Source organism: Gymnogyps californianus, chromosome 3 (assembly GCF_018139145.2).
Source record: "Gymnogyps californianus isolate 813 chromosome 3, ASM1813914v2, whole genome shotgun sequence".
Lineage (NCBI taxonomy): Eukaryota > Metazoa > Chordata > Aves > Accipitriformes > Cathartidae > Gymnogyps > Gymnogyps californianus.
Genome location: NC_059473.1, coordinates 17,319,293 through 17,345,256, shown reverse-complemented (window position 1 = coordinate 17,345,256; position 25,964 = coordinate 17,319,293). Strand labels below are relative to the sequence as shown.

Here is a 25,964-nt window from a genome sequence, read left to right as displayed (position 1 = left end):
TTAACCGGGTGTAGGTGGCTGTGTAATTGGAAGTTTCTGTTGATGAAATGAAGGGAGGCATCTAGTTTAGTGCCCCTTTCTTTAACCCAACAATGCCAGCACAGCTGATAGAAATGGAAAAAGAAGGCATGAAAGGTAGCAGACAGGCTTTAAATACTCCAGGGAAGCAGATCTGGAGAACAAGGAGCCAGACTGCAATCACTGCAGTACCTGTTAACTTCAGGAGCACCTTGACTCCTCCTGGGCTCCTCTGGTTCCCCCCAAAGAAGAGTTTTGCCTAATTGTCACCTTCCACGCCTATCGCTACAAAAAGAGAAAAGGGAAAATATCACTTTGACCGTCAGAACAGTTACGCTGCATTATCGATTGGCATTTTTATTTATTGTGAAACGTTCAAGGTATTATAAAATAATCCCTAGTCACTAGAATAATTACAACTGGCCTTGCAAAGTGCCGCATCTATTGGCACTCCGGTTTAATTTTCGTTGTAACATGTCTTGTCTCGTACTGCAGGATATGGCTTCTCTAACGCCGACAACAGCAGCAGCGCTTGCGAGGCTTTGCTGGGGGCTGTGGCTGAGCTGCCGTTCTTGCAGTTGGAGGTATAAGCAGAGAAATAGTTCATCCTGTAAAGCTCTGCTCGGCTCTTACAGCAACCAAGCTTGCTCATCAGCAGAAAGAAATCCCTTCGAAATGCTTTGGTGAAGATTGCGTAGAGAAACGGGTTTGCACAGGAGTTGACAGGGTAAAATAAAACCAGCAAGATCTTGGAGTTTGTCACTGTGATGAGAGGTACTTTAAAGGCAGCGGATATGGCAAAAAAGGAGATGGGGGCCATGCAGGTAAAATCTGTGAAGATCAGTATCGCCATTCTCTTGGCGACCTTGGTATCTTTATTGGCAGCTACTAGCTCTGGATTCTGAACAGCTATGTAAATCTTAATGTAGCAAGCACAAATGACAATGAAGGCGACAACATTTAGCACTAAGATCAGCAGTATGTAGGCTTGGGAAAGACCTGTTTCAATATCCATGGGTAAACAAATGCTGACCTTCATGTAACTGCTGACCCCTAAGAGAGGCAGCACTGCTATTAAAATGGAGAATATCCAGCCACCGAGCATGATCGGTACGGCATGCCTCAGTCGTAGCTTTCGATCCAGCTGCATGGCATAGGTGATCGTATGCCACCTTTCTATAGTGATCACTGTTAGCGTGTACACTGAGAGCTCACTTGCAAACACGGTGAAAAAGCCGGCGGTACTGCAGCCGCTGCCTGTTTGCCAGTCTATTGCGTGGTTGTAGTACTGACCGCTTGTCTGGGCGTCAACAGAAGCAATGAGCAGCAGATAAAGTCCCATGCAAAAATCAGCAAAGGAGAGGTTGCACATGAGGAAGCGAGGAACAGTGAGCTTGTAATGGCTAGTTATGAGAACGAGGAGTACAGTGAAATTGCCAGCAATGGCAAGGATGTTTATAAACCAGATCAGGACTCTGAGAAAGCTGTATCCCAGGATGTCTTCGCAAGGATTAAATGCATCTGGTTCCGGAGTGCATGTGAGTATTTTAGGCTGACAAAAGTCATACTCAAAGTCGAAGCCGGTCATTTCACTGTCATCGAAAATGGCTGAGTAGCTGTAAGGAGAGGTTTCTTCATCTGTTGCAAATGGGTACATGTTCTTTTCTGCTGACCACAGCGATGTGTTGTAAGAGTCGTCTCTGTTAACAATTAAAAAAACCAACCCCCCACAAATAGCAGTGAACTATTTGTTACATGCTGCTTGCACTGTTTTGTAAAATACAACAGATAACAGTTGTTTTAAAACAGCTGCTTCCTACATGTGGTTCTACATGGTGTTTACATATAATGAAGCCTTGTAAGGATGCCTTTTGTTTGGGTAGCAGCCTTGGAGAGCAGCAGACATAGTCACATTCATGGGAATGCTTTCTTATACAACTTACTTATTTGTAAGTACTTTATCTTGATTGCTTTGTAAGTGAGCCATCGTCCTCATGCTGCCAGTAGACTGCAGTTCAACCTACAGTAACGCTCAAGTTGGTGGATTATAGGTTTGATGCATATAGGTTTATCAGACAGTCATAGAAGCCAAACTAAAATAACCTAAGGATTTTAACTGTGCACCCTTACCTCCCTTAGGAAATGCGCTTACCGAACAAAGTCCTGAGACTACATATGACTTGAAGTGCTGAGGAATTTGATGTAAGCAGTATTATAAAGTGAGGAGTAGAAGTGCATGGTTAACTAGATAATGCTGATGGCTAGGAATATATTAAGTTTAGACTGGACCCAATGCCTAATTATAGATGTTTTAGGTGTTTAAAATAGACCTCTCTAATCTCTAGGTCATCAATAGTGTGGGGATAAGCCTACCAAAGATGAAACATTTTAAAAGCAAACGCTGTCTCTTCTGATTCCCTGCCAGAACAGGTACCTATTTCACAACTACACAATCATCCTGACCATGGGTGTTTGGTGGGCAAACACTCACTCCACAGTGTGAGACCTAGAAAGCATCTCTTTTGAGGACAACTGTTCCGAAAACTGGTAGCTTTGGGATAACTTCAATACACACGTAAACTTTCACATCTACCAAAGCATGTACATTACACTATTTTTCTGGAGCAGGGTCTTAACTGGCAAATGAAGCTGAGCTGCTTTTCAGCTATTCCTCTTGGGCAAATAACTTCCCAGTCTTGTTATCCTAACTCTTCTCTCCTTACATGAAAAACTGCCCAATGTCTTGCTTTTACTTGCCTGGCTTAAATGGGAAGAGCAGAGAATATGTTTGACTCTATTTATTAATAAAAAATGATTGTGATTTCCTGAGAGGCCATGTAAACATGCTGCCATGTGCAAGCTGGCTTTTTTTTCTAATAAAAGCTTGGGACTTTCAGCCGATTTCTGCTGTAGTTCCCTGTCCTGGTTTCGGCTGGGACAGAGTTAACTTTCTTTTTAGTAGCTGGTACAGTGCTGTGTTTTGGATTTAGTGTGAAAATAATGTTGATAACACTCTGATGTTTTAGTTGTTGCTAAGTAGCGCTTATCTTAAGCCAAGGACTTTTCAGTTTCCCGTGCTCTGCCAGCAAGCAGGTGTGCAAGAAGCTGGGAGGGAGCACAGCCGGGGCAGCTGACCTGAACTAGCCAAAGGGGTATTCCATACCATGGAACGTCATGCCCAGTATATAAACAGGGGGCAGTTGGCCGGGAGGCACGGATCGCGGTTCGGGAACTAACTGGGCATGGGTCAGCGGGTGGTGAGCAATTGCATTGTGTATCACTGGTTTTTTTTCTTCCCCCTCCCTTCCTTTTTTTGTTATATTCCTTTTCATTACTATTATTATTATATTTCATTATTACTATTGTTAGTATTATATTTTACTTTAGTTATTAAACTGTTCTTATCTCAACCCACAAGTTTTACTTTTTTTTTTTTTTTTTTCCCCCCTTTCCTCTTCCTCACCCCACTGTGAGGGGGCAGGGGGAAACAGCTGCGTGGTGCTGAGTTGCTGGCTGGGGTTAAACCACGACATTCCCAAACTTTGCAACTTGCAGCCGTTCAGCCCATGATTCATGACCTTACTTCCATTTGCTTAATGTAAGACTGGGCAGACTACTTAATGCACAGTAGGAGTGCAACAGATGCTAATCGGAAGCAGGGGGATTACTCTGGCATAGGCACTGGTGATTTGTGTGATCATATTCCTCACTGGCGTGTCACTTCACTTGCCTTTATAATGTGATCTAATGCTCTGGGTTTACCTCCTTGCCTCACCTTGTGTCTCCCCAAAGCCAATTGCCTGATAAAGGCAATATATTCTTGGTCTTGTTGACTGCCTGGACTTTGCCTTTTTGTAGTCCTGAAGTGCTTCAGTTTTGCAGTTAGGAGTGGACAGGACTGACTAAGCGAGGCACTCAAAGATGCTGCAGGCAGGCAGCAAATGAGAAGTGGTGACAAGAGAATCAAGGCAGCTGTTTCTTTACAAAAGGCCGAATAAAACCAAAGGGCAAGCGTAGGAGGCCTCACCAACTAGCAAACAAGATAATGTCCAAGGAAGTCAGTATCCCAATGAATCAGTTGCATTTCAGCTGTATTTAGCTGTTGGAATTTTGTGGCCATAACCTTGTTTCTTCTAGACTTTACAATGCTCTGACCCCATGTCAGGGCTGATGAGAAGTCCCGAGGTCTCCCATTTAGCTGTAGAGGGATGAATAGTAGGAAATCCTTAAACTTCTCCATTAAATAGTGGTTTAGAGCCTGTGTCATCCAGCATGGCCAACATAACAGTTTTGATGTTAGCCTTTCTCCTTATCCCACTGAACACTGTCAAACAGAACTGTGATGATGTGGAAAGAAACATTTAGAAGAGGTAAAGCAACTGCATGGGGTCATCACACTTCTAACTCAGGGACTCTATTTCTACCATGGAAAACTACTGACATACAGATTTCTAATTATCCTTTCTATAGGCAAAAAAAATGTTAACAGTAGCAGCTCTTCTTTGAATCACACAAAAAACTGCAGTTATCTCAGGGCATGAAAAGTCTCCATGTAGGCCATTAACTTTCTTAAATATTTAATCACTGTTTTGAAAGTCTTTCAAGAATTCAGAAGAGAAGCTGGAGTGAGTAAAGCTCATGAAATTATGGTTTTTTTTCCTTTCCTTTTGAACATCAAAGTCACAAATATTGGTTTAATGATAGTAAAATTACCACTGTGCAACTTGTAAGGGTGACTGAATTGGCAGCAAAAGACATGCTGTTCTGGAAAAAACACATGAACAGCAGGAGGGGGAGGTCCATACTTGCTACTTCCAGTATCTGTATGCAGAGAAGTACTTACAACACTTCATTAGTTGGTTTCCTCATGGTGCTTTCACACTCTTTGGAGAAGTTGTCAAAAATGGAAAGCAAGGAATTTTGTCTGAAAGAAGGATGAAAAGAAAGTTGAGTTTCAGTCTGTATTTTGGCCAAATTCTCATCTTCTCTGCAAGTGATCTTCACAGACACGTAAGGTAAGCTAGAGTTGGCCTCATGGCAGTGTGAACGTTCATGTAGACCTCTGGAAGTGGGGAGGAGAAGGCTTCAAATATTGCGACAGTAGGCAGTACCTCATGGGGGTACAAGGATAGTCTTTCAGCTCCGTTATTGTTTATGATGTATTTTTTATAGTGAAATAACTTGAGCTGGAATTAAAAGATGTGTTTTGCCTTATGAAATATTGTGTTGAAGTGGGCCAGATTCGCCACCAGTATGAACAGTAGCAGTTATGCTGGCTTTTAGAGAAGTGCTTGTTAAGAAATGCTGGGAAGCTGGCCTGATACTCTATTTTAAAAACTGTTTGGGATCTGGAGGTAGACTTTACCTGCTGGAAGTAAAGCAATTTGAAAAGTACAAGTTGAAAGATGACATATTTGGCAAAATCTCTGGTTTTGAGGCTTTGAAAGTATGGGTCAGGTACTCTACCAGTGTGAATGGAAATGGCTTTGTCTGACCTCATTGCTGCGACAGTAGAAAGAGCCAGCAAAACCACTAAGCTCTTCTGTGTACTCTTAAGAGATTCAGACACCTGGAAGCTTATATAAAGTTTTATATATAATGAGAGAAATAAGATACCAATCTAAGCCCCTATGTGATGCTTATAAATAATAGAATGGCAACAGAAGTTGTTTTTTCTTGTAACTTTTTGAAGATGTGGTATAACCTGCTTTTTTGGTTTTTTCCCCCCCCACATTCAGGCCAGTGGAAGAAAGTCTAGGGAACTGAATGCTACCTTCCACCTCTCTTACACGGCTCAGGGAATGAGCACACCACAACTGTACCCCAGAAATCTCAAGAATATTTAGTCTGAGGACTTTATGTCCCTAATGTCTGTGATGCTGACTTAAGTGAACCTGCTTGCCCAGTCAGAGGTATGTAAGACCGTGTCACCATATGTCACTGATCAGAGAGTGCAGTCTATAGGTGCTAAGGAATGGAATATGGGGCAGGGGTAGTGAAAACTAGGTGGGATGACTGTATGTAGAGTACAGGACAACAGAAGGGGGTAGAAGGAGACAGAAACAGGCTGCAGTTGCGTGACCATGAGAATACATAACCACGCAAAGACTCTTCCCTGTGTAACCTGGGAAGGTCTTGGGAGGTCTCAGTCTCCGTGGTCTTCTGCTGTCATCAGTAGATGGCAAGGAAAACAGCCAGAGATCTGCCTCTCATTCCTTGGTAGTAGCTGGTCATGTGGAAGATAACAGCCTGTTGCTTGTACAGGTTTTTCCAGCAGCCAGGGCTGTGCAGATAGGTAACGTATCACCACTGCTCTGAACCCTGCTGATGCTCCAGTTAGGAGGGCAGTCTAGTTTCCTGATTTGCAGTTGTTTTTTTTTTTTTTTCCCAGTTTACTAAGAAAACAGTCACTAAATATAAGAAAGTGACTTACTAAAGCACCCCTGTTTTTATAAAGCATGATCGGGTTGCAAAGTCAAGGACCTGAAAATTAATACAATATCAGAAACGTAGTTATCTTCATCAGAATGAATGAAATATTATTTTTTTGTCCCAGAATTGCTTCTGCATTCAATACACTCAGAGACTTGATCTGGGACTGAATCAGAGTTCGGTAGCAATGGAAACCCTTGACTGTAGAATCTTTGCTCTATTCTTGCAGAAGCAGGAACCACTTAGTAAAATGAAGTAGGCAGACAAAGCATAGTATCACCCCTAATTTTACCCTAAAGAATTGCGTTCTACTCCTGCCTTTGCAACACAGTCCTGATGCGATGGCATCCAAGTCACACAGATCAGGCTTCTCACAAATGACTGCTCAGTACATCTTTTCTGTAGCCTTCATTTGAGACAGACAAGGAGTGAGGCATCCTCATAGCTTCAGCTACACTCATTTGGAGTTGCTTTGGCTGCCTAAAGCCAACCGAGGGTTGATTTCTTTGAAACAAAAATGCTGAAAAATTAGCTCCAGTTATCTCAGATTGACTGCCCCGAATTAGCAGATGCAAAGCTCTCACTGCGCCATGGTTTCCAGTTGTGGGGAGAACGATACTGTCTCTTGTTATCCGAAATGACTGGAACTAAACTGGGTAACCTCCTTCTGTAGGCTTGCATCAGGTCCTTATTTCAGTGGGTAATTGAAAGCCTGCCTTTTCTACTAGGTCATCATATCACCTGCATTAAATAAGCTACATAGCTAAAGGCTACAGGGGGTTCTTTTTTTTTTTTTTTAGGGCAACATGCTGTTGATGGAGATCTATCTTCCATGTGCCAGTAGGCTTTTTAATTGAGATACCAAGAAAAATATAAGCTTTAAGCAAGTTAGAATAATGTTCCTGCTGGCAGATCCTGGGCACAGGATGGGATCCATTTCTGTTCTAAAATAAATGGAGATAATTGTCCTGGCTTTAGCAGAGATCTGTTGTTTCATGTGAGGCCTTGCTACATACCACAGCTTCCTTGTAACTGGAATAAGGATAATCAAACCTCGTGAGCTGAATAAAGCAGAATTGCCATTTTGGAGCTTCTGAAGTACTGAAATACAATAATGTGCTATTCGGACTTACTTTTCTGTCCTTAGATTTCGAAAAGCACAGCAGTGGCTGGGATACGTTAGAGCAGCTTCTAGAAGACTGCTGAATTTATCCAGCGGTGGCAGTCTCTTTAACGAGTAAGATGACGTTGCATTTAAGACTTGAATGGCCTCGAGCCCATAACTAGGCAGGGACTCCAGTGCTGTTGAAGAAATATCCCTGTGAAATAAAGAGCATTCTCGTTTCTTTTCATGCATATAAAAATACCGCCAAAGCACGACGGTAGGTAACAGCAACTCGATTTTTCACAAAGGTCTAAATCTGCAAAGCCACTTCAGCACCTGATACCCAGCTCAGAAACATGGTCTGTGAAACTACAGAGCAGCGGGGTAAGAGCATCCCCGTGGCCCAGGAGCCCCAGTGAGGCAAGGAGCTCACTTTGTGCTGGGGAAACCGAAACTCACTGCTCCAGGGGCTGTGCCCTGACCTCTCTGTTTGAAAGCCACTGTGCATGGAGTGAGGGATGGCTCTTTAGGCCAGAGAAAGGGAGAGAAAGTGGGCGAATGTGACTCTCCAGCCAGCTAACAGGTAGGACACCCTCCTGGCTCTCTGCTTGGCTCTGAAGGGCTGTTCTAGGTGTTTTAATTAAATGGTTATTAATTAAAACACATAAAAGAATCCATCATTCTTGCCAAGACAAACTTAAGCAGTTTGGCTTAGAGTAACTTCAGAGGGGCTGTCTGTGTGAGGAAAGGCCATCAACGTGACTATGGATTTTCAGAGTCAGGCCATTAAACAGGGGAAAAAAGGCTACAATTGTGAAAGTGATATTAGTAATGCGATGTAAAGTGCCAATAAAAGGAACAAAATGGCACGTGCGACACAGAGTACTATTTACAGAACCACCCATTGTGTTTTATTGCATGGAGTTACAGCCAGCGCCTCCTTCCAGTAAGTACTTGATTAATAAGGCATGAGGATGATGATAATGTGTTTTATTCAGCACAGGCTTATAGCATGCAATCAGCTAGTTCACTTTTATAACCAAATTCTAAAATAATACACTGTAAAAACATACTCATCCTACCAAAAGACAAGTTAGTTTGCAATGTCAGAATATAAGGCACAGGAATAGGATCAGGGGGATCTGACACAAATAAAGCAAAGGCCGAAACATCTAAGAAGCGGAGGTCAATGCCAATGCTCGAACTGGCTGAAATGCATTTGTCAAGGTGCAAACCGAGCCTTCCACCCTGTAATTTCATGGCATCTCATTGACATGTTTCCATTTTACAAGCAGAGGGTAAGAGATCAAGTCTCCTTCCACACTCAAAGCCTGTGTTTGCTGAGATGACGCAGCCCATGTAGCACAGCGCAGTTCCCGTGGGACACCTATAAACCCAGGCAATGGAGTGGTGGATACTTACAGGACATCTGGCCCTGTGGCCCCTCTCAGAGCGTCGTTGTGTATCCACCTGAGGTTCTTATTGTCCTTCAGGATTCTGTGGAATCAAACATTAACTCTCTTTACATCTGTGTTTTAAACTAATCCTCTTTTGGTTTCTTCTTCTTGTCTATTTCAATCCTTTCTCCCACCACAACGGTTATTGTTGCAATATCTGGCCTGGGAGTGCTTGTATTTCTCATGCGACCTTCCCCTCCACTGATGCCATCAGATCATTATCATCTACACTTAATTCTGATCATTTCCAACTTCTGACTTAAACCAGGAACAACCAGTCTGGTTCCTTCACTGCAGTAGCAGTGTACAAAAATGCAGCAAAAGTTTTGCCCAAACCAAGAGGCTAGTCCCAGAGCATATGAGAGTGATTTAAAAACTATTGATGTTTCCAGACATAAAATCTATGTTCCTCAGTTTGGGCTACAGTTTCAAGCTTTGCACTATTGCTGCTAAGTTTAAGAATTTATTAAATTTTATTAAAAATGATGAGCTTTTCTCATTAAAACTGCAGCATTCTAAAGGATGGTGTTTCAGGAAAAGCAGTAAGTGCTGCAGGATTAACAACTGAGTTGCGGTGACACTGAAACACACAGTTTTCCAATGGGTATCAGGAAATGCAAGACATAGCCCGTTAAGCTGAAGGAAGAGCCTTTGACTGTATTTGAACTATTATTTACTGTTTAAAAACAATACTGAGGAGGGGAAACATATACTCACAATTGATTCAGCTTTGTCCCATTGAAGGCATGACTGTGGATATCTTCAAATCCATTTTTATACAATTTGCTGGGGATTAAAAAAAACATGTAAGGGAAAAAGTTTTGGAAAAGACAAGATTATGTTATGTGTTACAGGTTTCAAATCTTAATGCTGCATTCACTTTAATGATTAGAGGGTCTGCTTATAAAGAACAAAGGTAACTATTGCATGACATATGTTAACTCTAAAATTAAGATAAAATTGCAGCTTAAATTCCCTAAGCACCTTCCTGTTTAGCTGTTGAAGAGAACTTTGGCTTGCGTACGGATCCTCCCCGCTTCAAGGGGCTCACCTGTGCCTACCTTGGGCTGAGATCCAGGAACAAGACATTAGTCTAGGTAAGCTCCTGGCACACAGACAACAACCTGGAGGCAAAAGACCTGGATTTTGTGGTGTCAGCACGTGTAAATGGAAGACTGCAAGGGTTAGAGAAGTGTCAGATGGAAAGCAACGCTAAAGCCCAGAGGGTGCTGCTGGATTGCAGATCCTCTGATGACAGACAAATCCTCCAGCAGCCCAAGAGACAGCTTTGCAGAGAGGCAGGGGTGAGTTGTGCATCATCCAGTGGTCAGTGAGCTATCGGCTCCTCCAAAGTACTGCTGCCAGGCTTGATTTGTGCTGTGGAAACCTTGCTGTTCCCTGTGCTGCACAGGAACACTTGGTGCTACCCTGGGTTCTTGATTCCCCACCCTGGGGCCAGATACCTACAGGCTGGGCTCTGCTGCACCTGAAGTCCAGCTCTTTTCCTTCATTAGGAGATCTAACCTATGGGTCTGATTTCACTGAGAAAAATCCATTTGTGATATTAAGTTCATGTTTCCAATATAATTTCAATATAATAATTTGTATATAGTATTTTTTCTTTAATATTAAGCTCTAATAGAAAATTTGGTGCAGTTTATAAATTAAACAAAATTTCTGTTGTTCCTTTTCCACTTGTTTTTGGGAGAGCAGAAACTGGGGCTGTGGAACCTGCTCCCAAGAAAAGCTGAAGTGTGGGGAGCGCCTGGCTGCATGTGATAGGAGAAGGGGCTCTATCTCAGCACAATGCTAAAATTAGTGATTTCCTTAAAAACCACAATATGTAGGATTGATTTCCCCATCCACATGAAACTCTGTTGGAAAGACTAAATTAGCTATTTGTAGTGTGAAGTATTACTGCAGGCTGACTTTACACCTTCATAGATTACTTGTGTTTCACCAGACCATGCTGCAACAACAGGAATTACTTCAGCTAATTACAGTTAACTGCACGGGGTGGAGTTACTGTGTAGCTCTACAATTAGGAAGCTGCTGATAAGATAATTCTATTCTTCTTGTGGGGAGATCCCTATCACAAAAGGATGGGAGAAAAGTGATCGTTGGCTGTTTCCTGACTGACTTGGACTCCCTCCCATTTAATACACTTTAGGGTTACAGTAAAAATTTTAAGCACCTTTCTCCATCTCTTGTATGTTCATCTTCTTGCACCATTAACAGAATCATAATTTTGCTGAAGTTATTTTGAGAACTTGTTGGTAGGAAAAAGGCTCATAAGACGAACTGATGCCCTAATCTAAGCAATTGCTCCTCTTTAACATCGTGTAGGAGTAGTCTTCAGTCACATTTATGCTCAGTTCCTCTAATGGTTTCAGAAGGTATTGGTCAATTTATAAAATCTGTGTCAAAGTTACTGTCATGCCAGCACATCAGCCTGATGAAGGGCCCAATCCAGTCAACTGCAGTTCTTGCTCATGTGCACAGCTCATTTGCAGGTGCAAATATTCATGGAGTTCTGTGCGGGGGTTTTGGTACACGCTCGTCTCAAGGCAAGGCTCCCCATTTGGATGTGTACTGCATTTTGAAAATCAGCCTGGTCCGAAAAGGTTGGCTTTACTGGCCTCCAAACTGGTGTTTGTGGCTACAACACAAAGTAGGTGGCCTGTTGCTGCCCTCTATTGCTCGGCTGGTCCTTCCTCCGGAGACCTGTATTTCGGCCACGTCCTGCAGAGAGGCTCAGTCTGTGATTTTTCCTATTTCAGCACTTCTTTGTGGAAGTTTTTGTGAGGACAAGGCTGCTGCGAAATCCATACATGATTCTTGCTGTGCTGGCAGATGACACCTCACCTTGGCTTTCTGCTGCTTTTTGAGTTCCTTGGGTGGGGCATCTCACTTAGCATCAAACCCACCCGTCTCACAGATGGCTGCAGCAAGGAATCCACAGTTTGCTAAGAGGAAAGTCTTGGGTGTGGAGACTTATGGGAATCAACGTAAGCTGAGTCAAAAGAAATCAGGGTAAGAACAAGCAGTGGTACTTCGTACCAATTTCTTCTCTCCCTCCTCTTCAGAGGGACCCTGTGCAGCTGAAGCTCAGCAGCGTTAGATCAGTAGTATCAGCCTGGTCGGTCCCTGAAAGCACTATTTCAAGAAACTGCATCCTTGAGGGAAGAAGAGAGACTTTGGCCTCTGGAGCAGCTTTTGGAGTTTATGTTCTGTTGATGGTATTTTTAAAATAACGTTGCATGGAAGATGAGGATTTGGATTCCTCCTCCTATTTTCTTTCCTAAGTGAAGTTAGCTTTTGAATAAACCCCTGCTCTTCAGCTTGAAAAACACTCCTCTATTTCCTAAGCATTTCAAATTTAACTCACAATACAGACATATATTGTATGGGGCTTAATTTCAAGATTTTTATAAAGTCAACCTGCTTTCCTCAAGCAGAAGTGTAATCCTTGTAGAAGGAACTGGAGCTAGGATTATTTTACTCACAGTGTCAGCGATTCATTGTTCATCCCCTGGAAAGCATTTTGTGGTATAGTTGTCATACGCAAGTTATCACAGAGCTCCCTTTGGGAGGGGGGAAAAAAAAAGGTATTTTTGTCAGTGATCCAGGAACAAGATGGAAAAGACTTACAGCTGGGTTAGGTTGGGTCTCTACTTACAAAATAAAATGAGCTTCTAATGAGAAGATCTGTGTCAGGTCTGGAAACTGTCTTATTCCGGTGTTACAAATGCTCCTAGAGAAAAGCATAATTCCTACTTACAGGAGAAAAGATTACCAGAGTGGATGTAACAAGAAGCCAACTCGATAGGTACGAGTTTAACAATGCATGAAAAGGTGACATATATCATAACTTTTAATTAGTCTCCAATTGCGTTTGTAAAACCTGTAAAAAATAAGTTTTGTAACATCCTCAAGCAGTGTCCTGGAGAAGCAGCATATGTTCTCTCTACATTAAGCACAAGGAAGAGATTTTAGTTACCCCTTTTGCATAGTACCTTGTCAATCTGAAAGTTTTATTCTAGAAATAAGCACTTAGCAGAACTAATTTGCAGGCTTTACTACTGTTTTGTCCATTACTGCCCTGCCCTGGGTTACTTTATTTTCTTGCCTATTGAAAGACCTCACTATTGGTTAAGTGCACATTAAAGCTACTGTAAATGATGTATGTACTTCTAGTGTACTGTAATGCAGGAAAAACTTTTTTTCCTTATACTCCTTTCTGTAATTTGTCTCCTCCTTTAGAGAAAGGAAAAAAGCAAACAGAAAAGAAACAGAACTCTTTCTTACAAGTATTTTAGCCTTGGAAGGTTTCTGAACGCTCCGTCCTCGATGTGCAACAGATTTTTCGTGTTCAGGATTAATCTGTAATGAGGGAAAAATATTTCAGTATTATAATTGTTATACATTTGGGAGGGTCCTGAATTTTGCTTGTGATTGACCTTGTCAGAAAAAAGTCAAGTGCAGAATATGGCAGAAGGCTCTCCTGCTGTGAACAAACTTTCTACAAATATACCACGAGTGCATTTCGAAGCACTATTGGTAATAAAAATGGCCTGTAATTGTTAGGTAGCCGACAAGAGATAACAGCTCCTGAATTCTCACAGTTCACTGAGCTGAGATGATCTGGCTTGGATATCCTGGTCACTGGCGGGAGTTAGCATTTTGCTGTCGTCTGCCGGTTCTTTGGGATATGCGTTCTGGGGTGGTGGCGTGCCTAACGCAGTGAGCTTCTGCTTTACCGCAGGGGTTCAGGGGCATGAGCATGCTGCAGTCACAATGACTGTGCCTCCAACAGGTGGTCTTGGAGGTCGGGCTGAGCAAGGAGCCCGAGCTCTGTGCATGTGTGTGTGTGCCTGGTCCGTGCCCCGCAATCAGATCCCTTTGCATCATCCCGTGTTTCCATTCTATTACTGATGCTCTGCCTAGCCATGAAAGGCAGTTCCTCAGATGGTTTAACCCCTTAGAGCACCATGGACTTCCTTAGAGCAGTGGCTAGTAGCACCAGACGCCTGCTTAGATCTGCAGAAACTGGGAGATGGAGATATGTGTGTGAGAAATACTGTTTGCTAGTGGTCGCTCAAAAAATGGGCAGACCCTCTCAATCAAGGAGCACTTTCTGCAGCTATATTATGTCGTAAACCTATGTTTGCATAAAAGCCCAATAGCTGTAGCCCAGCTCCCTCCCTATGCATGATTTACAAAATTCAAAGGTTTTAGCATATGAAATTGCAACAAGAGTTCAAATTCAAGAATGCCATTGAACCCACCTGCCCTGATCTTGTGGTCTTGAGTGCAGCTTGGGACATCAAGCCCTTGCAATGTGAGGCATGTAGAGCATTCAAGATTCAAACACGTTTTCTTGCTAGCCTCTTTAATGGTCTTGCTTAGCTTTTTGGTTTTGGAAGACAGGAAAATGACAAGCTATCCATAAACTGTAGGTGAATGCATGGGGTCAAATCTTTTATTCCTTCCCTAAACCCACCATTGATTCTAGTGGAAGTTGGACCCAATCAGAGGTGGACAAATCTGTTATCTCTTGCCTATGTGAGTAACTGGCTTCAATGGAGTTCACATATAAGGAAAAAAAAAAAGAGATGGATTTGTCCTCACTCAGTTGCACCACTTTTAAGCCACTCGCTGATCATGCTATGTGAAAAAGGCAGTAATGAGATATTGAATCAGATTTATAGTTTCCAATTTCACTAAACATTTCAGAGCATTCTCCTAGTCATTGCTTTTAACTCACTCTCTCTCTCAGATGCCTGTGCTATGCAGGTCAAGTTTAAAATCAGTACATATTCGGTTTGAGTAATATTTTAGCGCTCAAAAGAAGAGCTATGCATACTAAGCAGCTGTATTTAAATACTGCAGGGCTTTGAAAACCACATCTTCAAAAAAGAAGATTTTTCTCATCTGTTGTCATCTCAAATTATTTCCCCGCTTAGAAAGCTTGACAGTGCCGGCAGAAGTAGACACAGAGCTCTGCTCCTGCCATTGAACCCACTGAAAGCAGTGGGACTTTCTACGCATGGATGTCTTTGCATGATTTAGATCTCCAAGGCTAGACCTTACAGACTGCTCACTATTTTATATGGTACTTTGAAGAGAAATGTTTCTCATCATAGATCTAATCCAAAGCCAACCAAGGTAACAGAGAAAGATTTGGTCCAAGAATACTTCTCTGCAGACTGTCTACTCCTTGATGATCCTAAATCATGACATGGATGCCTTTTTCTAACTGATGCTTACATTTCAGACAAAGTGGGAAGGCTGTCAAATGCGCTCGCTTCTATTCTCTCCAGGGAGTCGCTCTGAGAGATTTCACTATAATGAAAAAGGCAGACACAAAGCAATACATTAACAGAAAAGATACCAGAAATCAGCTTTCCACTTTGTATTTCCCTCTTTTATACATAGTTGTTCAAACCCCCCTACCAACTCTTGTTTGGCAGCAGTGTCCATGCCTCACCTCAGACACCCTGAGAGCCCATGCCAGTAGGGTTTGAGAGAGACCAGCCTTTTGCTGTCTTGGCAAAAGGGAATGCCAACCCTTTGGAATAAGTATCTCTGTAACAGCCAATCTCCATTTGCTCAGTAAATTGTAGGTAAGGTAGCAACTAAGGGCCAGAACTAATGTAAACAGAGTCAGCCCAAGCCTGTGAACCTTTTGCTCCTATCGTTGGTCTTGCTTAGTGAATTTATTTGCACGGGCAAGGATGTAGATAATGTTCACGGTGCTTCATACACTATTATTAAGTCAGGATGATGGTCATCTAATCCACAGATGTAGAAATACACAAATATGCATTCAGTGTACTTAATGAATAATTTCTTGATTTAAATGCCATTTTCATTACATGCATGCAAACTGAAAGGAAGTGGTTCTTTTTCATCATTACACCAACCAACATGACTGGTTTTGTAGGCACTGTTGGATTTTGAGGTACTGATGCTCCTATTCCGCACATATACTTAAGAATAACCAATGCTGAATATAGAGAAAAAAAATCCACTCATTTGATGCTTGTTAAATGCCTGCTAGATTAAGATTTATGAGGCTACACAAAATTGACTCCTAAAAGTAAGTAAAGTAGTACATATTGATGCATATACAGGGGAAAGGTCTTCAAAACAGTGTTTTCTCTCAACAGAATTGACTGGAAGGGCACACAAACTAAACCTAAGATTATACACTGTCAAGAAAAAAAAAATATTTTCTAAACAACTGGAACGCATCTACAAAATCAGAGTCAGTATTGTCACAGTCCTGAGAGTTATCTTATTTCCATTACAATTACGAGAAAACAATTCCTGTTGGTGTTGATATAAAAACCCTTAGACCAGAATGAATTTTTTCATTTGTAGTGGCAAAGGGGGATGCACATTAGACATCATATATTAAACATGTATGTATTTCTCACAGAAATATTCATGATATTTTCCATAATCAGAATTCAGTGAGATGATTGCTATTTTTGGTATTGCACTAGTTACTCATAAATGAAAGATGGATGTAGAACAAGTGGCCTGCTGGGTGCCTGATCCTCAGAGACTCATGGGCTGGGAGGGATCAGTGCCTGCTCGCAGAAGTTGAAGACTCTTTCAGGTCTGGGGTCTGAAACATGGTCCTTCCATGGGATCCCTCCTGTCTGCCACTGGCTTACCATTTACATATGTTCGAATGACTTATGGCAGTGAGAATAATTTATCATCTGATTTGCAGATGGTGATGAGTTGCCAAATAGATGATTTAGAGATTTATAATTTAAAAATATGCATTTTTCAAAGGAACACTAAATCTCAGTAAAATTATGAAATGTTCTATAGATTCACTTCAGACAAATACATCGATTTCTATCCTGTTAATTTGGAGAGATACATTAAAAGGACAAAAAGAAATCAATTAAATTCTCTCTGTGGAAGGGAAAATGTCAATGAAAAAAACATGCTCTGTGAAGAATAGGATATGCATACAGTTTGGGAAAGTTTAGCCTCAAATCATACAGGCAGGAGAAACTTTGTAGATTTAAAGTTGGTCTCCCATCTGAAAATGGTAAGTTCTCTTTAATCATTCAGATGCAAGTGAATGCAAGAATACAGCGCCATTGGATTGTACTATAATACTTTATTGCAGTGGAATATATGCAGCAGAGTTTAGCTTACTTTCTACTTGCTAGAGCTACAGGAACACACAAGTTTATAATTAGGCCAAAATTGTTTAATGAATGAGCACTAAAAGCTAAGCTAGTCCAGTTCAGTCTATTCAGGCACTTGCATTACCCTCATCCTTCAAGTCTTTGCCTTCAAGAATGCACCACGAAAGGGTTTCCTACTTTCTCTTTTTGTTTCCTTGAAAATAAATTATGTAACATCTAATATATATTTTAATATATGAAGCACTATGTGCTTTTCATAGGTGAAGAGAAGCATAAAAAGTGCACCTTGAAAAGAAAGTGGCATCATTTGTGCTGCTGCTTAGGTTCTGGGGGAGGTCATTCCCCTGTTCTGCCTTGCACTGGTGTGTCATCAACTTTGTCCTTTAGAGACCACTCAATGCAGATAAAATAAAAGATAATAAATAATGGAGAACCAAGCCTGCCATCTTTCAGCTGGAATAACAACAGAAATAATGGCAAAAGTGGTCAGATGAGCCTTATGGTCTGAGACCTTGATATAAAATAGGTACAAAGCCAAGGGAGGGGAAGCAACACAGACCCGGTGTGCAAAATTACAGCACTTGTAAACTGAAAGATCCAAGAAAGGGTTCAGTCCTACTGATCCCCTGCCAAGCTTATCTCTTGGTGCAAAACGCCAAAGAAATATCTTATTTGGGTGCTACATAAATGTATAATCACAGAATGCCATAGCTATCACGGGAGTGATAACATTTTATGATAGAAATCTATATCTCCTCTGCCAATCAAAAGCACCTATCATCAGTTATTAAGCTGTATCCAGTTCTCTCCAACATGATTAATATTTCATTGTATGATCTGTTAAACAACTGTTGAAAATCATACCTTTTCAAAGAATCTTTTATATACTGCTTATAAGAAAAGAAATGCTATGTTTATCCTTCCCCAGTGGGGTTTTTTCACCAATAGTATGTTTTAGCAACACATTTTCATGTTATTGTAAAAAGATGTTATTTGGGATGGAGGTTTATGATAGAATTTCTAGCAAGAAACTAAGGAAAAGCCTATGAAAAATTTTGTCAACTTACATGATGAAGGCATCTCTAAGCCCTTCAAATGCGTGTGATGGGATTACTTTTACAGGCAGGTGAGTAAATGATCTGAAAAAAGAAGAGAGGGAGGAAAGGATTGTAAGGCATGGGGTTTCCTTGTTTACAGATTGTACCATTATTGTGGGCAGAAAACCAAAAAAGCATAAAGCCACTTTATTTCGCCTGCAGTTCTCCGTACCTCTGGGGCCTGATCCATTTACCATTGATCTCAGTTAAATGGAATTCAAAGGATATTGGGTCAGTTCCTCAACAGCATAAATTTGAGACTAATCACCATCAAATCAATAATAATCATAACCTATTAAGTAAATTTATAGTCTGATGGAAGTGGTCTGCTACATTCACAGTCAAAGGAAGCTATAGGCTATTTAAAGTTAGTTCCTCAGAAAAAGTGGCTTTCATGTAAAGCTTTTTCTCTATAAAACAGTATCTTTGCATTCTCTGGACCACGTTCTTTCAGCAGTATCCCTGTAATGTTGCAGCATGGCACCCTGAATTCACTGGCAATGCTCTGGCTGCGTACAAGCGTAGAAGAGATCCAAATCTGGCCTGATGTGGTGGATTTTTGGTTTTATTTCTGTGGGTTTTTGGTTTTTTTTAATAATAAATTGCATCAGTGTGGTTAGTTGATTAAAAGCAAGTGTATATTTTCCTTTTTAATTTTTTAATTACTCTGACTGAGAAGTTAATCATAATGTGGGAGAAAGATCTGCATTTTACCATTCTACTCCACATCTGAATCACAGGACTTTTACCAGCCAATTTATCTAGCCATGACCACACTCTCCCTGACAATGGCCATAGGAAAATATTTAACATATTTCAAGATGTTATCTCTGTGCAAACAGATAATTGCTCTATTTTGCTTTTTAATTACAAATATCTAGTCAGAGACATTTGTTTCCCATCCTTAAAAACCGTCTCTCAAGTTTTTTGACTGAAATGTTTCTGTGCTATTCATAAAACCTGCTTTTTTTCTTTGTTGTCATAATCTTGTATATGAAGACAATTAAAAATATTTATCAACTTTTACATATATGTATATTTTATATATATACACACACGTCGTGTCCATACAATATAGTGGCAGGCTGTCACACATATGTATGTCTTGGCGTTAGCAGATGTACTCAGGAGCCTGGCAGTCAATTCCTAGCTATGTTCCAAACAGTCTGTATGATCTTTGGCAAATAATTTCGTTTCCTTGCACCTTGTCTCCCTGTCAGTAAACTGGGAATAACAATGCTTCCCTACCTAATAGGGATGTTGTAAGGATATATATGGTTTTGACGCCACTGTGATTGGGTCATACCGGTCTCTACATGGATGCTGGCATGTTGTGTTGTGTGTGAGGTTTGGTTAAATCAGAAATGAAAATAAGTAAAAGTCATGTGTCTTGAAAAATGTATTTGCCCCTGCGGGGACAGAAGGGTAGAGATAATCCTGTAGTAGGGCTCAATAGTCTGAGCCAAAAGGAAAACAACTTCAGGAAGAAGTAAAAAGTAGAAGCTGAGAAATTCCTGCTCTATAACCCTGGCAGCAGGAACCTCTTCATAACTGCACCATCAGCTGGGGCTGCTTGCAAAAGAAAACATACCTTTTGTGAAACTGTTTGCAAAAAATATTATCATTTACAGAAGAAATAGAAATGTGCCTCAAAGTGCAAAAAATAAAAGCAGATCTTGGCTTTTAAATACATCAAAATCTTCAGCCAAAGAACCTCCTACCTCCCTGAGATGTGCCGGTGAGCAGTGTGGTTGTTGTAAATTCCTGTAATGCATAGCTCGGAGTGACCCGCTCCCCCTGCCTGCAGAAAACCTTTGGCAATGGTGCGCCGAGCTTAGCCACCTCAGCTATGCGATTAAATTTAAGTGGGATGACCCAGCACCTTTAATACGTACTGTAGTTAAACTGCATGATGGCACTTAATCCATTCTGTATTTCAACTTCATTGGTTTTTGTTTTTTAACGCTCCTGAGTTCACCTTGATAGCTGGAACTGTGAACTCATCTGCGTTGACATTACCTCGTCCCATTAAGCATCTCACAAAACAGCAAGAACAAAGGAAAAAGGCAATTCATAATCAGCCTTCTCTCTTAATCCTCAAAATACTGGTGTAGCACGCATAGACAGGTCCACATCAATAAAGACATCTTAAATTCACCAAAAAGGTGAATGTTCCCATCCCTATTCTTGTCCGCTTTACCTTTGTGGTTTGTATCTCAAACTCTGCCTGTGTTAAAGGGAAACATGTTCATTTAGATGTCTCTTTCTCCACTCACAACATTTTGAACAAGATCCTTTAGCTTGCAAAGCACAATCCAGCCTGTGTATATGTATAAGCATTTAGGTTAATTGAGTTTTGAACTGCTTGTTGCAGGCTTAATTCTTTCCAAAGTGCCGAGTAAAGCGAGGCTTTATCGTATGTGTTGAAGTCTCTGCTGTTGAACATGACTGATGTCTTTGATAGCACACAATGAAACTCAAGCAGGTACTGACAGGAATTAAATATTGATTTCTTTCTGATAGCACTCAGATTGTGACACTCAGATGTGACCAGTTATTCACCTCTCAGAGCTGAGGAAGCTTTTGACAAAAAAAAGTACGTACAAACTGGGTTTTACAAAGCTACAAAGCTTTTATATGTCTAACTTGCCCATGCTACTAGCCTGACTTCTATAGCTCATGAAAGGAGGGACACATTCATCTTTAATACAAGTTACCAATACCGGTTTGAAAGAGTGTTGTTAGTTAAAGGATGAACTTCTGCACTTTTAAGAAAAACTGTAATGTTTCTTTCATAGTTAATACATCACAACTTGTATGCTTCTACTGACTCCTGCCATTCAGCAGCTGACAATACTGTGGCTCCAGATAATTGCGGGACTTTTCATCCTTGGAGAAATGATGGACAGAAAGGAGTGGGGAGCCAGCCAGCCTTCTTGGCATTCACCAGCCCTTAGCGTTTCTATAAATCAAGCTTGGTTTTCAAGGTACATCATTCTAGGCAGTAAGGTTTCAAATGGCCAGGCTAAATACATGTAAGACTATCCAAGAACATTGGGAGACACAGGAACAGCACCTAGATTGACCAAATCCTGTCCTTGCCTGGTAGCTAAAATACTGTCCTTCTCTCTTCAGCTAGCATTTATTTCCTCTATTTTTGTTTTGAAATAATCATAAATTTAGAGTGGATTTTTCACAGGGATGGTTATCTTCCTGTTACTAGGATTACTGGGGCCAGTAGGACCACAAGAGCAAACCACCTTCTGCTTCCCCTGTTGTGAATGTATAGATGGAACAGTAAGAGCTCTTCAGAAAATGTTCATGGGGTGGTCTGTCCCAAGGATACAGTGACATAAAACCACTACCGTCCTTTTTTTTGCATCTGGAATATAGCACAGACAACTTGACTCAACTTGACAACAATTTTTATCTGCTAAAAGATAAGCTTTGCTCCTGCACTACCACATAGACTCAAGCTCCAAGAGAAGCTTTTGAGAGGTCTAGATGCCCAAAGACCTCAGGACCACTCGCAGTCCTGTTGATGAGGAATCAAAGCCCAAGCCCACTCACACCACTGGAGAAAATCTCTGTATTACAGAATTCACCTTTTGCAAAAAGTGATTATTTGAACAGATAATAAATAAAAAAAAAGAACACAGGCCCTATAGCAATAGGTATGAATGTGTTACTGTAGCTGGGTTGGCTGTTGTATTTTAGTGTGTCTCTATTTTATAGGATTACTCATATTTCTAATGCCCAAAAGGTGATTGCATAAGGTGGACTCTTGCTAGGAGTGGCAAACATTTTATTCTGTGGTGTCCTTGGACTTACCTCAGAAGGATTGGGAATATTGACTGAAACTAAGACTGAAACCCCACCATTTTCCTAGGATTTTTATCAGCTTCTGGGGGCAATGTAAAGTGTTGGCATGATTTTTAAAGCCCTGTATATTGAGCATTATCTACCTGAAATGCGAACTATGATGCTGGATATATCACACAAGCAGCCAAAGAGTACTTTCCGCTAGGTGATGATGGGTGATGATACATTATCTCGTATGAAAGAGACTCTGGCCCTGAAACTGAATCCCTCTGTCAATTCAAGAGAGCGAAATATGCCCTTAGTGAAGACATGGTAGAACTGTCTACTTGTTCAGGCTTTTGCCACAAAGTTTTGGATTTGGTGCCTGGTAATTTGGTGCCTAATCACGTGCCACTCACCGTACTGCAGAAGCCCTGTATACAGGGGCACACACTCAGGCACAGCAAAGTGAACCTCACTCTGAAATGAGGTTTTGGAAGGGGCAGAAAGGTATTAGGTATCCAATGCCCATTACTGTACAGCTGGAGTTGGGTGCCTATCCATTTAGACTTTGCTAAAAACCCCAAAAGTACATACGAGACTTCAAAAGAAGGAAAATCATGTTTTGTTTCAAAATATAATGGTGTATTAAAGATTATTTTTCTGCTGAGACTAAGAAGATGCATAGCTGCTATAGCCAAAATGGCATACAAAGGTGTCTAGATAATGGAGTTTCTATAGTGTTTGTGTAATGTCCAAATTAAAAACAGGAGCCTGAGAAAAATATGGTCAATTCAGGACTGTATAAAACACATCATTCTTCAACCTGTCGGAAGTCTAATCATTTTGAAAACTCTTCCAGCAATAATATGACATGGCAAGAATAACTTGGGTAACAAAAAATGGCTGAAATTTCCCTACAGGATATATACTTGGGATATAACAAATTATCAAAAGTAGATTTGGAAGCGCAGCTCATTACAGCATCAGGGCTCGAAGTACTTAGGTATAGCTGGAGTTACATATTGGTGTTTATTTTCTTGACTGACCATACTAGTAAGAAGGACTTTACTGAGGTCTGGTTTCTGTGTTATAGTGGCACCAGTGGAAGGACGTGGGCACCCCAGGAACTGTGTTGGAACAATCTGGAGCAGCATTTTTTTCCCAAATTATTAGTGCGTTTGCAAGCACTACACTGCAATTCCTCTGGCGCACACAGGTACAGATGTGACTCTGAAGGGACAAAAGTAACTTTCTCTTGCTTTGTCTCTCATACACAGAGCTGTGCAGGCGGAGAAGAAAGCTAAAAAGATTGGTAAAGTATGGAAAGAGAGGGAGTCAGTACTCACAAAGCTGGAAAAGTTTTGAGCAAGAGAGGGGAAAGAGTAAGAGAGGGGAAGACAACAGCTAAGCAGATAAGAAGACACTAGTATGAAAATCAAAGGAAGAGGTGAAAGGAAAGTAAAAGAGGTTGAATAAGAACTGAAAAAAAGAGCAAGAATACGTGTACACCTGTAGGGTTAGAGACTACGTTCATCAGTACAGCTTTGTAACTGTATGATGAATGTAAGCTTTCTATTAAAAAAACAAAAAATACAAAGAAATAGTTCCAGGTTCAATATAAATCAGGTTGGACGTGGCCTGGAAGTAGAAGGAGCTGGACATGTCTGCAAATGCAGACTGAAAGACAGGGATTTCTTTGACATCTGAGTGTAAATATTTTTTCTGTAGGAGTATTGAGCGGAATCTTGATTGAACTCTTTTCTGACTGTAAAGTTGGTTCCTACAGCCAGCCTAACTGCTGGACTTTGTGTATAATCATAAAGATTAAATGTTATATTAAAGGCTGAAGGGAAAAATTCTTCTCTTATTTTTACCCATCATCTAGCCCTGTTGATCTGAGTGAAGCATAACTGGCAGCAGCCATAAGCCCATTATCTGTCTTAACGTGATCATTGAGGTTGGGATGTGGTTTCTTCTTGGGCTGATAGATGGAAAAAGGAAAAATAAAATAAACCAAAAAAAGAAAGAAAAAATCACATAAGTTTAGAGCTTTTGATAACTTCTCTTGGCTGTGATGTGCATTGTCCTAACAAACACGATAAATCCCTGCAAAAACTAACCTCCCCATTTGTTTCTGCTGCTGCAGGGATCCTTCATGTGACCGATCCACTGCCGGCTCTGCATGTGGTACAAACACCAGGGAAGAAACATGCTTGTTGCAATAACTATGGAGAGTCTCCCCAGTCATCCATGGGCTCTGCTTTCTCTGACACTAAGGTAACAGAGGGAAATGGGGAGGAAACAAATTCAGGACAGAGATTTTTCTAAAAACTGACTTTGGAGGAATGATTCGCATGGCTCAAGATTAATACAAATTAGTATTTCTTGCTCCTATCAATTCTCGAGCTAGGGAGAAAGAAAAGAGGAGATCAGGGATAGTATCATCCCTGGGGAATTTCAAGAGCATGTTAAATTTACAAACAAATCAGATGAAAATGGAAAACACAGGCTTTGTTACCAACAGGGGCATAATAAGAAAACCCCAGCTCAATTCATGCACAGATAACCAAGGGATCCTAGAAACGGCAACTATGCTATCTGTTGGTCGTCTAATCCCATATTTTGACGCCACGATTGTTTAGATCAGTGCTGTAATTGAGCCCGTAAACAACACAACAACACTTGAATACCTATGTATATCAAGTATTTGATATAGATCATGAGCTTGGAGTATGGTGTGGGAGTTGGGTAAGGGAATGCCTGTGATTCCCTGTTGTTATAATTTAATCCTAATTCCGAGAGGAGCATTAGGCAGAAAGGTATGATGGACCACGCTACAGAGGTCCAAACAGCTGTCAAAACTCACAGCAGCTTTTTTACTACCAGAGAGGGAAAAAATATTAGCCACTAACTTGTCAATGAGTTGGACCTTGAAAAGAGGCAACGAGCACGGCTAAGAGGATTTTGATGCTTTAATATAGGGGTCATTGAATTGCACAAGCTTTGGGAGAAGAGGTTGTGAGAAGTCAGTCAGATTTGTGAAAGAAAAAACAAACAAACCCCAGAACTGACATAAGGTTTAAGACCAAATATCAACCTTTTAATCAGGTTTCTTTAAAGCTAACTATGCCACTACACATGTTCTTGAAATAGGAAAGGCAGCTTTTGCCTCCTGCCACGGTGAGAGAGGACAGAAAGTTCAGACAACTGTACCACTTCTTTCTGTCATTGAGGCTGGTGGCATACGGCATGCAGTTTTGAGAGTGCGACATTTTGCCCATTGAGAAAACGTCCCGAAAGGATGTGCACCTTCTTCCTAAGGAGAAAACTCTGCCTCCGGGTTCTCGCCAGGCTTTCAATGCTCAGGCGGCGCACGGCAAGCTTCAAAACCCAAGTAAAACTTCAGGCCCAAGTACACCACCAGATCTGCTCACCGATGCCCAAAAACTACCGCCCCGCCGGGAGAGCGCACGGCCGGCGCTCCTCAACGCGCAGGGGCGATGGGAAAGGCGCCGCTGTTCCGCGGGGCGCGTACTCCCTCCCGACCCGCGGAGCAGGCGCGCACCCTCGCCGCGGGGCTTCCCCCGCGCCCCGGCCCCCCCGCCCGCTCCCCCTCGCATGGGGCGAAGCGGTAACAGCAGCCATCCCCCCCACCCCCGCCGCCTCCGCCGTCCAAGGCGCCCCGCGGTACTTACGCGCGGGCGGGCGCGGGGAGCGCCCCCTGCGGCGGCGGCGGCGGCGGCGGGCAGCGCAGGGCGGCCTGGCTGCAGGCGCAGCGGGGCGGGCAGCGGCCGCCCGCCGCGGCGGGCAGGAGCGGCGGCGGCAGCAGCAGCAGCAGCAGCAGCAGCAGGAGGGGCAGCAGCGTGGGCACCAT

General features: G+C 41.7%; 1 protein-coding gene across 1 annotated transcript; it reads right to left on the bottom strand.

The window, feature by feature from the left end:
- Positions 1 to 369: 369 nt before the first annotated feature.
- On the bottom strand, positions 370 to 25,964 carry LOC127014477 (lutropin-choriogonadotropic hormone receptor). The gene is made up of 11 exons (XM_050893889.1): positions 25,786 to 25,964; positions 18,257 to 18,328; positions 15,283 to 15,357; positions 13,321 to 13,395; positions 12,692 to 12,766; positions 12,519 to 12,596; positions 9,730 to 9,798; positions 8,978 to 9,052; positions 7,584 to 7,769; positions 4,862 to 4,942; positions 370 to 1,634 (listed from the first exon to the last, which is right to left on the bottom strand). The coding sequence occupies exons 1-11, from the start codon at positions 25,962 to 25,964 to the stop codon at positions 476 to 478; spliced, it is 2,124 nt and encodes a 707-aa protein (XP_050749846.1). The 3' UTR covers positions 370 to 475.

Bases quoted from the DNA above. Each gene is read 5' to 3' on its own strand.
- LOC127014477 (XM_050893889.1), bottom strand. From the start codon at position 25,964: ATGGTGCCCACGCTGCTGCCCCTCCTGCTGCTGCTGCTGCTGCTGCTG. The intron at 9,799-12,518 runs GTGAGTAAAATA...TTTAATCCCCAG, and splicing joins AACAATGAATCGCTGACACT to CAAATTGTATAAAAATGGAT. The intron at 7,770-8,977 runs GTAAGTATCCAC...TTTATTTCACAG, and splicing joins GCCACAGGGCCAGATGTCCT to GGATATTTCTTCAACAGCAC.